Below are 10972 nucleotides of genomic sequence, written 5' to 3'. Positions count from 1 at the left end.
CACCTTCCTGTGCTCTTTGCTAGGATAACAGCAAGCAGAGCTAGTAAGGGGAAAGGCACTGGGGAAAAGTGTGGCTCAGAGGTTAAAATTCACTTGTGAGGTGTTGAAAGGTGATGGGAGTAGAGCAAGAGAGTGAATGAACTGGTGAGAGTGGGGTCTTCACTGGGTAGAGACCTCCATGGTGTGCAGAGAGGCTTGGACCAGCTTGCTGGGGTCTTGAACAGCTTCAGGGATGCTCAACCTCCAAGGCCATGGGAGAGACCCCCAGAGCAAACCCCTCATCCAGAACTTGAAACCTCCCCAGTGCAGGTTTGGCACTCGTGGTGGGAAAACCTGCCAGTAACAGCCAAATAACAACAATACCAACATTCCTGAGCAAAGGAACTATCTCTGGTCTCTCTCAAACATACATTTTCTTGAGCTGCATTTCCAGCTTGACAACCACAAAACTGAATTCACTGACAGGAATTTCCACCCAGTTGTGCCATGAGGAAGGAAGGAAACAAATATAAAAAAGCTGAGAATTTTTTTGTTTGTTTGTTTAAAAAAGTATCTTGAATAAAAAGAATCAGTGCTGCTCTTCTCTTTGAAAGGGATAAAGAGAGAAGGAGGAATAGGAAACCAGGGACAGCTCTGGGACAGGAAAAGCCAAGACTTCAGTTGTTTTTCTGCTGGGTGGCAGGACCCTGGTGTTGGTTTCATTTGAAGGCAGGGGCTGTAAGCAGGAATGTTTTGATTCTGGGTGCTGGGGCTCCAGTAAACCATTCCTCAAGCCATACATTAGAGATAAAATAACCTCCCTGTGATGTTCCCCATCCTCCACAGAGCCCTGCTTGGTGCCAAGCTGCCCCTCAGGGACCAGGGCAAATCCTGGGCTTCTTCCTCACTGGTGGGAGAGCAGTGGAGAGGTTTTGCTTCCAGGGCTCCTGGTGTCTGTGAGGTTCTGCAGAGGGCAGAGGAGTTTTCTCCTTCCCTGAGGTCCAGGAGCTGAGGATGCTCTGGGGTTGGGGTGACAAGTATACAATGGGGATGGGTTGAGGGGGCAGCTGGAGGGTACCCCCTGCCCACCCTCCCAGGACATCCTCATGGTCCCTTCTGGCCCTTCCAGAGGTCCCTCAGGCAGCTTTGGAGAGGAGGGTGCTGAGGTCCTAGGGAAGCTGCTGCCCACCCTGGATCCACTGGGAATGCAAAGAGGCAGCAGCAGCATTGCCTCCCCCTGCCCCTTGGGCTGCTTCAACCAGACAGAGCAATGTAAACCTGATGAGTTTTTATATGTACAGAGACACTTGTCAAACCCCCCTCCCACCCCTCCAGTAAAAGCCAACAACAACCAAAAAAAAAAAGCATTTAAAATAAGTAAAAAAAAAAGCAAACAAAACAAACTCAATTACTGTCAACCTCCCCAACCCCAAACCAGTCCCCAACTGGGTCTCTGGTGGGACAGGGGGATGTGCCAAGTCCCCAGGTATAGGGGAGAGGGGATAAAGTGACCTCTTCAAATGGGGGTGCAGGTGGAGCTGGGGGGTGCTGGGTCCCAGCACGTTCCCAGGAGCATCCCCAGCCAGCAGTGGGGACAGGGCAGGGGTTCAGTAGTATGAGCCACCCCGAGCTGTGCCACCAGCCCTGGGGACAGTCCTGGAGGGTGGCCCAGAACGTAGGGTGAGAGTTCATAGGATAAAAAGCTAAAAACTTGAGGGTGAGCTGGCAGGGAGGGTGGTGGAGAGGAGGAGGAGGAGGCAGTGGCAGGCACCAAACCCCCAACCAATCCACCCTTGGCCACTGGTGTCCCCACTGGTGTCCCCAGCAGTGTCCCCACGGTCTGTGGGTGTCCTTAGGACTCGGAGGAGGAGCGGGAGATGCTCTGGAGCAGGGATTTGTATATGGCAGAGTTCAGGAAGCGGGGGTAGGAGTCTCTGTGCATGAGGGTGTAGATCTGGAGCTGAGCATCGTCGAAGGTGTGCGAGGAGGGCTCCTGCATCTTCCTGTTGATCACCTCCCGTACCCGAGAGTCCAGGCTCACCTGGGGGGCAGGGAGACAAACAGGAAGGGCTGAAGGATCCCCAGGGCTGAGCCCCCCCCCAAGGCTGAGCCCCCCAGAACCCACCCCTGGGCGAGGTAGGGTGGTCAGACACAGGGAGACCACAGCACGTTCCAGCCTGGAGGTTCAGAGAATCCTGGAATTGTTCTGGTTGGGAAAGATCCTTAAGATCACCAAGGCTCCAACCATTAACCCAGCACTGCCAAGCTCACCACTAACCCATGGCCCTCAGCACCACATCTAAATGGCTTTGAGATCCCTCCAGGGATGGTGATGCCACCACTGGCCTGGGCAGGCTGTGTCAGGGCCTGGCAAACCCTTTCAGGGAAGAAGTTTCTGCAGATACCCAATCTAAAACTCCTCTGACACAGCTTGAGGTCACTTTCCTCTCCTGTCACTACCTGCACCAGAGTCAGGATGTTTGGGAACTGGGGAGGTCTCAGGGTCTGGTCCTGCATCCCCTGGCTGGGCAGGGGGAGGTGGGTTGGGATGTTCCCAGCCTGGGGATGCAGAGCTGGGATGCAGCAGCTCCTCAGCCCACTGGTGCCCTCCTCAGGTTTTGTCCCCACAGCACAACACATCCCAGGGTCCTGCTGCTTCTAGGGAGGGACTGGGGATGTTCTCCTCACCACCACCCACAAGCATGAAGCAAACCTGTCACCCTGGATCCCCACCCACCCCATCCCCAAATCAGTGCAGCCAGGACAGAGCCATTCCCCTACAAAACACCCCCAGCCCTATTTTTATAGAACCACAGAATGGTTTGGGCTGGAAGGGACCTTAAAGATGACTGAATTACAACCCTCCTGCCCTGAGCAGGGACACCTTCCTCTGGGCCAGGTTGCTCAAGACCCATCCAACCAATCTTAGCCCGAGCTACACCCCCAGGAGCCACCAGAGGGGCTCTGCCTCCTACCTCCTTGGGTGAGAGGATGGAGATGTAGTCCTCATAGATCACCCTGGCCTTCTCATCGATGGTGTGCTTGTTGCACTCAGTTTTCAGCTCCTCACAGGCCAGCCAGAAGAGCATGTTCTCCTCACTGTACTCAGTCCTCAAAAACTCTCGGAAGACGTTGCGCCCCGCCGGGCTCTTCATCAGCTTGTCAAAGGATTGTGCCCAGCCCCGCACCTCCTCCGGGCTGGGTTTGGTGCTGCCAGGTCCCAGGGGAGAAGGCAAAGGGACAGAGTTAATGACCAGACCCGGGGGGGACTGTGGGCTCCCTCCCTGGGCAGCTTGGCCGTGCTGATCCCAAAGATGTTCCCTGTGCTCACACCAAGGTGGTTCCTGCTCAGGTTCCAGCCTCGTGAAGCCTTTGGGAGGTCACTCCTGGGGTCTGTCCTGGCTCTGCTCAGCCAGGCTGGAGTGTGGGCTTGGTTTTCTGCTGAATTTCCCCAGTTGATATGTTCTTTTGGTGCAAACAGGACCAAAAGTCCTTTCCCTTGTGGAGCAGCAGCTCTGAGCTGCTGGGAGAGGCTGAGATGGCTGCAGCATCCCTTTCAGCTGGGGAGGGAGGGAGGCTGCTCCCAGCAAATACTCATTACCTAATCATTATCTAATTAGCAGTCATTATCTAATTAGCACTTTTCACCCCTGACCTGGCTATGCCAGGCACTGCAGGGAGCACCCACAGCTGGACCCATCCCTCAGGCTCCCTGCTCTGGGGATGCTCTGCAGGGAGCACCCACTCCCTGTGATGAGGTTTGGCCCTTGGGCCATGGTCTGCAAGCTGCTGAGGTCCTTGTGTGCCTCAGTTTCCCTGGTCCAAGAGCCAGATTGGCAGAGGTGGCTCCAGGCTCCCTGTTTCTTGGTGGGAACTGGGAACCAAGCCCTGGCACCCCGATCCCACTGCCCAGTTGTGCACCAACGGGCAGGATCAGGCCTGGGAGTCACGGAGGGTGACAGAGGGGACTGTGCCATGCTGTGCCATGCTGGTGCCCACCAGCTGTCCCCATGGTGCTGCCCTTGCACTCACCAAGCTTCACAGTTTGGGATGGTCTCCAGTTTGGTCTCCCGGGGTGCCCTCCACGCTCTCTCCCTGTCCTCGTTCCTAACGAGGAGATGGAAAGGTAGTCAGGGGTGTTGGGGACCCCCCCAGACCTCCCCAAGCCCTGCCCCCCGTAATCTCCATCCCCTCCTCAGCATCCTGTCCCCTGTGACACCCTGGTGCCACCCCAGCTCCTGGTGCTGCTGAATGCAGGATGGTGGCACCACAACCTGGGGGTTCCCATGTCCCCTCCTGTCCCCCCTGTCCCTCACCCCCAGGGGTGCTGGTGGCACAAGGGAAGAGCTCCCTCCAGCCAACTTCCCTCAAATTTCAGCTCCTGGCACTGACCACAGAGCTTCCTGCTTGCAACACCCTCCCTGGCCACTCACCCAAAATTGAATGTGCAAAGTGGTGTGGGTGAAGCTGTGGCCATGTCCCTGTCCCTGTCACCCCCAGGGCTCACTGCCCACCATGCCTGAGCCCTAAAAATGGTTGGCACTGAGCAGAGCTTCCTCCAGGAGTAGGGTTCAGGAGGGATTTCTGTCCCATCTCTGCTCAAAGGCTCCTGGAGAGATGGAGGAAGGACCCAGGGAAGGGTGACCCAGCCTGGGGCAGTGGCCAGGAGGGAGAGGTTTGGGGCAGGTGATGGTGGGAGCTGCTCCCTTGCAAATGCAAGGGGAGAAGACAGCATCAGATGATGGGGGAGGTCCAAGGATGCTCTGGGGGGGTTGCATGAGGTGGGTGCTGGGGCTGCTCTGTGTGTTTGGATGGGTTTGGATGGGTTTGGATGCTGTTTGCTCCTCCAAGCACTGCTGGTGGCTGTAAAGCCCAAAGCTGCTGCAAGCTTGAAGCCATCAGCAACCTTGGAGTGGGTTGATGCTGAGGATGGAGAAGAGCAGCCAGGGTCTTCAAAACCTGAGCTATCCAGAGAATAAGGGGATGCTCAGTGAGTCTGGGATACGTGGAATGTGGCTGGTTATGTCCTTGGCTTTGGCAGCACCTGCTGCTCCAGGGCAGAGCTTCCCAGGAGGGCACCCTGGACAAGGGATGGGCACTGAGCTGTGACACTGGGCAGGGAAACCCAGCCCTCCTCCTGCTCTGGGGCACTGAGCTGTGACACTGGGCAGGGAAACCCAGCTCTCCTCCTGCCCTGCCCTTCCCTGCCCTGCCTGACACTGGCACCAAACTCCTCCTGCCCAGGGACCCCACTGCCTGCTCTTGCACAGCACCCAGGGAGGGTAAACTGGGGATGCAGAGGTTGAATTTGCTGCCATCTGCTCCAGAACACCAGTTACACCCTTCCTAACTGTTTTACTCTCAAATCCCAACCCAGCATCAGCACCAAAGGGCTGTGGAGCCCCCAAGGGTGGGAGCTGTACCGGGAGCCCTGTTTGGGCAGCCCACGGGTGCCAGGAGCACTTGGTGCTGTCCCAAGCAGAGGGAGGGGAGGTGGCAGGAGGGCTGGGGGGTGTTGGGGACATACCAGGAGCAGCTGCAGCAGCAGCACCAGCAGAAGCAGCAGGCGTTGGGGCGGTGGTTGCTGGCGGGTGGCAGGGATGTCGGTGAAGTCTCATGCCGGGACATCGGAAGGGGTGGCACCGAGGACGCGGGTCCTGCGTTCTGAAAAGCAGCAGGGCAGGGAGGGGGTGAGCAGCCTGGAGACAGTTATCCTCCCCCCACGTGGAAAATCACAGAATGGAAGGGTTGGAAGGGACTGTAAAGCTCAACCGGTGCCACTCCCCTGCCTCCCACCAGGTTGCTCCTGGTGGACACCTCCCACCAGGTTGCTCCAAGTCCCATCCAACACTGCCACCCTGGGCAACCAGGGTCTCCCCATCCTCCTAGTGAAGAATTTCTTCTTAATTTCCAATCTAAATCCAGCTTAAACCATCCCCCTCTGTCCCATCACCACACACCCTGGTAAAAAGTCCTGGTGAAACACCCGGAGGTAACCATGGGATCCCGGTGAGTGACTTGCTGGGATTTACTTTTGTCTCCTTTTAGTCACTTGTCACCACCTCACCTGCGTCCCAGCCTCATACACGGTGGAGGGGGTTGAGTCGTGTTCCAGGGGGTCTCCTCCTGCTCTCCTCTCCTCCCAGCCTCGGGGTGAGCCCTGCTGGGACCCCCCGGTTAATGTCCCTGCCGCCTCTTGGGTGGAGCCTGCAGGAAGGGAGAGGATTGGCACCTTGAAACCTTCACCAACCCCACACATCCCTTGGGGACATCCCTCTGGACAGGGCACAGGGCTCAGCACCGGTCCATTGCCCCCTCCCCAACCCCCCCATGCCATGCCCTGTGCTGTGGGGAAGCGTTTGGAGCCCGGGATGGGGAAGTTGGAGCCACTCCAGGGCACCATGTGAGTGGGAGGAAATGGAGTGGGTGGGACGGGGAGTTTCAGAGCTTTGGTGCTGAACCAAAACTCCCCCTGTGCCAGTGTTGGCTGAGTCTGGCACTCTGCTGCAGAATGGACCCCTCTATGCCTGCCTGTCCCTGCCTGTCCCAGCCTGGAGCAGGGATGCTCCTGAGGCTCAGCACCCACCTCTGGGCAAGGTGCTGCAGAGCCCCTGGACCCCCCCAGCAACCAGCAGCACTGTCTCAGGATGCTCTGGGTCTCACCACCCTGAGTCTGAGACACAGCAAGAGGGACAGAGCCAGGGAGTGGGTGCCAGATGGGGACAGGGCTGTACCCAGAGCCCCTCTGAGCCCATGGGCGCAGCCCACCCTGTCCCCAGCCATCACCCAGCAGTGCTTTCCATCAGCTCCTTGCCTGGGCTCTACCAAAGACTCCTGCTGGCTCCCATCACTTCTGCAGGAATGAAAAAGGAGAGAGCTTGCCTTTCACTCCCAAATGTCCCTATTTATAGCTCCCAGTGCTGGCACGATGGCTGCAACCTTGTCACCCACCCCAGCAGCAGCAGGGCTCCACTCTCTCTTGCACCCAACTGCCCTCAGGTCCATTTAACACCCTGCTTTTTGCCCTTTCCTCTGCATCCCCCAGCCCTATCACCTTCCTCTCCTGGCTCCTAATCTTCCCACCACGGTGACATCCCCTGTCCCACCACGGTGACATCCCCAGTCCCACCACAGTGACATCCCCTGGCCCACCCCAGTGTCATACTGGTGCAACCGGTGACGATGCTGCAGGAACGGGGTGAGCAGGAGGAAAACCCCAAAGCAAAGGGGGTGTGGAAGCAGGAGATGAGGGGTGGCATGAGGGGACATGGTGACAGCACCATGGGCATCATTCTGGGAGTCTTCCAGGCACTTTGCTCCCGTGCTTAACCTCAGCCCAAACCAGCCCTGGGGAGGCAGCAGAATGGAGCAGCATCCCCAGCACAGAGCAGCCTGTGGGGTGCATTCAGCACCCGTTCAGGAAGCAGGATCAGCTCCCTGCCCAGCCTGGGTGCTGCAGCACCCACCTGGGGACACCTTGGCTCGATGGGCTGCACCCAGGGGCATGGGGAGGAGAAGGAAGTTGTGGGGGCTCCAAAGGATCCCTCCAGCACGTGGCACTGAAGGGCAAAGTCGGTGTGTTCCAGATTGGCACCCAAGAGTGATGCCATTGCCTTCTGGGTTCACAGAGCTTGTTTCCCAGCCCCATGCACCCCTTACCACCCCTCAGCACCCCATCCCACTCCCCTGGCTGTGTCTGGGGCAGGGTCAGCTGCCCCAGGGCCAGCAGATAAGGAAGTCCTGATGGGTGGCGGAGCCTTCAAGCACTGGGGGGAAGGCAAGGCCAGGAGTGTGTGGCTGAGAAAAGAGGAAGGCTCACAGAAAAGGGGACGTTTCACCAGCACAGAGAAGAGACACCCCAAAAGGCTACCCTTGTCTGAACCCTGTGAGCTCCCCCCAGGTGCCTTTGCCATGGCTGCCTGGTGGCTGCAGCATCCATCCTGGCAGTCTCTGGCCACTGGGTGACATCCCTGCCTCATCTCCTCCCCAAACAGAGAGTGGGGAGGACAGGAGAAGTGCTCCCCAAAATGGCTTTGGAAGGGAAAGGTCCCCTTCCACCAGAGTGCTCCTTGCTGGGGCTCTGGGTCACAAGCACCCTGTGCCATGCTCACCCCTGGCAGAGCAGGAGCTTCAGCAGAGGTGCTGGCAAACACCAGCCCTGGAGATGCCACATCCTCCATGCACCCCCCTGTCCCCAAGCACCAGGACAATGTCCCCAGCAGCCTGGCATCCCCCTCTGGCCACCCGGAGTTGGGAGCACAAACCACCCCGAGTGGGGCAACCCCGGCACAGCCCGTGCCCACCCCCCCCTGTGCCAAGGGGACCCGGAGGAGGGGAGGGGACACTTGGGGGGCCACCATCGGAGTGTCCATACCTGCAGCCTGGCCATGGCAGGGACCCTGCCAGGGTGACCCCGGTTGGCTCAGGGGGTGGGCAGCATCCCCGGGTCTGAGGTCAGGGAGGTGGGAGAGGAAAGAAAAAGAAAGAGAAAAGAAAAGCGTCCGAACACATCCTCTCACAGGAAAGGGAGTGGTGAGGGAAGTGGCAAACTCAACCGAAGAGTTCAGACCTTTTTTGGGAAAGCCCCGGCAGGGCCCGGCTGCTCTCCCCGCCGCGGGGCCGGCAGGAGAGGAGCGGATCCCACCGCGGTTCGGCTGGGTCCATTCTCCTGCTGCCCACCCCTCGGCAGGACCCAGCAGCAGCCACAGGAACCAGGGCCCGTGGGTCAGGGCTGCGGGGCCAGGAGGAAGCGGCTCTGCCCGGGAGGGATGAGGGGATGAGTCCCCGGCACCCAGCTGCGGCCACTTTAAAGAGCCGGTGACTCCCTGCCACGCGTGTCCCCGGGGCCGTGGACACCAGGGGGGTGAGGGAGTGGGCAGGGGGTGTGTGCTCAGGGCTGGGCTGAGGCAGAGCCCCCCACAGCACCGGTGCTGCCAGTCAGGGATGGATGTGGCAGCCCTGCCTGCCCGGCTGCAGGGACTCACAAAGTTGTTTGGTTTGGGTTTTTTTTCTTGTTTTTTTTTTAAAACTTCTTCAGGAAAGAAAAAACTAAAAAACAAGAAATAAAACACGCTTAAAAAGAAGAAAAAAAAAAGGTGATAGAGCGCAATCAGGTGCCCAACCTCCGTCTCCTTGATTCAATTCTCCCTCAGCAGCGCTGCGGGCAGAGGGAGCTCCGGGCTCAGCATCGCACCGGAGACTGAAACCAGCTTGTGGTCTCTGCCGGCTGCCCGGGTGGAAAAGGGGAGAAAAGGGGATGAAGAGGAAAGGGGAGGATGCCAGCACCCCCCTCACTCCCCCCCCTACCCCCGCTCGGTCCCGTGGGGCTTGGCCGGGTGCCCATCCACGGCACGTGCCCGTTATCACCCGGACGCAGCCACTTCCCCTGCCACCCCCGAGGACCCTCAGCTCTTATCTCCTCTCTTCTCAACACCCCAAACCAAACCCAGTCACGGCACTGCCATCCCCAACCCCATCCCAAACCTTCCCCTCCTCACCCAAAAGTGTCCTCCCCCCCTCTCTGGTGTGGCTGCTGGTACCCACCCCACCTTGGCACCCCACCTGGGTGCCCAGCACTGCTCTGCAGCTCTGGTCACCTGAACCTGCTTTATTTTCCAGATGATTTTTCCAGGATTCTGGTAAATAGATGGATTTCCAGGATTTCTTTTGCCACGGCCAGGTAGGGCCAGCTCTGAGGGGATGCCAGGATGTGGCCGTGCTCCCATGGCACCCACTGGGATTTTTACTCTCCAGCCATCCTACAAGCTCTCTGCTCCAGGAGAGACCTTCCTGTCAGATTTCATGGGGCAAAACTGAAAGGGCAGCAGCTCTGATGCCCATCACAGACCCCCACGGGGATTGCTCAGCTGTGGGTGATGCCCAAACCCCCCTGGTGTTGGCAGAGAGACCCCCCCTGTCCAAAGCACCCCCAGGGATGGTCCCCACCACACACCAGCAATGCCTCGGTGGGGACCAGCACTGAACCCACCCCCCCTCTCCATGCCTTGCAGGACCTGCAAAACCCCCATCACCTGTAGGACCGGCCCTGCTGGATCCCTGTGAGCAGAGAGCAGCAGCCCCAGCTGCCTCTGCACCGCTGCTGGATTCTCCAGTGGCTAATAAGGGTTGAGCCCAGCCTTCAGCTTCTCTGCCTCCTCCCTGCCTTTCTCCTGGGAAGGACCCAGCACCTCTGACTGGGGCAAAATTTGGCTGAAAGCCAGTGCCACCGAATGCACTCAGAAGAGGGCAGAGGGGCCAGCAACCCCCCCAGGACCTCCCTCTGCTGGGGTCACCCCATGGGCAATGGGCAAACACCCAGCCCCGCAGCTGCCTCCTGCCCCCGCAGCCACCCAGCCACCTGCCAGAGGCACAGGAAGTTTTGGGAGCTATTTTTAGACCTTGCTTCCCCCCCTTCCCCCTCCCTCTTTAGCAATCTCCTAGAAAAAAAGCCTGAAGAGGTGATGCTCAACCCCCCCACCCTCTGGGGCTGGGGCTGGGCTGACCTCGATGCTACCAGCACGGAGGCACCAGCTGGGTGAGGTTCCCCTGGTCCCACCAGAACAAGGAGGTGACAATACCCAGGTGGCTGCATGCCAGCTGTGTCCCCACCACCCTGCTGAGCCTGTGCTGCTGATGATAAGAGCAGCAGATGTGTCCCAGCACGTGGTGGCAGTGAGTGGGCACCTCGGGGGGAGTTTCTCTGCCTGGCTGTGATTTTTTTTTTTCCCATCCCCTCAGCCTCCAAGGGCAGGTCCTGGTGATGGGAACAGGGAGATGCTGCAGCATGGGAGAGGGTGATGGGAAGAGGGAGGGGGTGATGGGAACAGGGCTCCTGTGCACCTCGAGGGCCAGCAGTCTGTGGGCACCTCTCCTGCCAGGATAAGGATGGTGCTGAGGTCCTTCTCCAGAGAGCAGCCACCTCCTCTGCTCCCTGCCCCTCGCCTTGCTTGCAGTCAGGATGGATTTCTGCCCTGAGCATCCTCCAAGCTCTCCT

General features: G+C 58.8%; 1 protein-coding gene across 2 annotated transcripts; it reads right to left on the bottom strand.

Annotated features, from left to right (window-relative positions):
* Positions 1-1738: 1738 nt before the first annotated feature.
* Positions 1739-8438, bottom strand: RGS19 (regulator of G protein signaling 19). 2 transcript variants are annotated; one of them, XM_008497792.2, is made up of 6 exons: positions 8354-8438; positions 6047-6186; positions 5507-5643; positions 4012-4086; positions 2955-3189; positions 1739-2020 (listed from the first exon to the last, which is right to left on the bottom strand). In XM_008497792.2, exons 3-6 carry the CDS (start codon positions 5605-5607, stop codon positions 1832-1834), a joined length of 600 nt encoding a protein of 199 aa, XP_008496014.1. In that variant the 5' UTR covers positions 5608-5643; positions 6047-6186; positions 8354-8438; the 3' UTR covers positions 1739-1831. The 2 variants fall into 2 exon arrangements, with proteins under 2 accessions (XP_008496014.1, XP_030318662.1); XM_030462802.1 differs by lacking the exon at positions 6047-6186.
* Positions 8439-10972: the final 2534 nt, after the last annotated feature.

This window comes from Calypte anna, chromosome 20 (assembly GCF_003957555.1).
Source record: "Calypte anna isolate BGI_N300 chromosome 20, bCalAnn1_v1.p, whole genome shotgun sequence".
Lineage (NCBI taxonomy): Eukaryota > Metazoa > Chordata > Aves > Apodiformes > Trochilidae > Calypte > Calypte anna.
Note: the sequence above shows the minus strand (reverse complement) of the source record. Positions and strands in the feature narration are given on the sequence as shown.

What these genes read in the sequence shown, in the direction of transcription:
- RGS19 (XM_030462802.1), bottom strand. An exon ending in ATCCCAAACTGTGAAGCTTG is followed by an intron (nt 3,190 to 4,011) that starts GTGAGTGCAAGG and finishes GGGACCTGGCAG; the next exon opens with CACCAAACCCAGCCCGGAGG. An exon ending in CCATCCTCTCACCCAAGGAG is followed by an intron (nt 2,021 to 2,954) that starts GTAGGAGGCAGA and finishes CCTGCCCCCCAG; the next exon opens with GTGAGCCTGGACTCTCGGGT.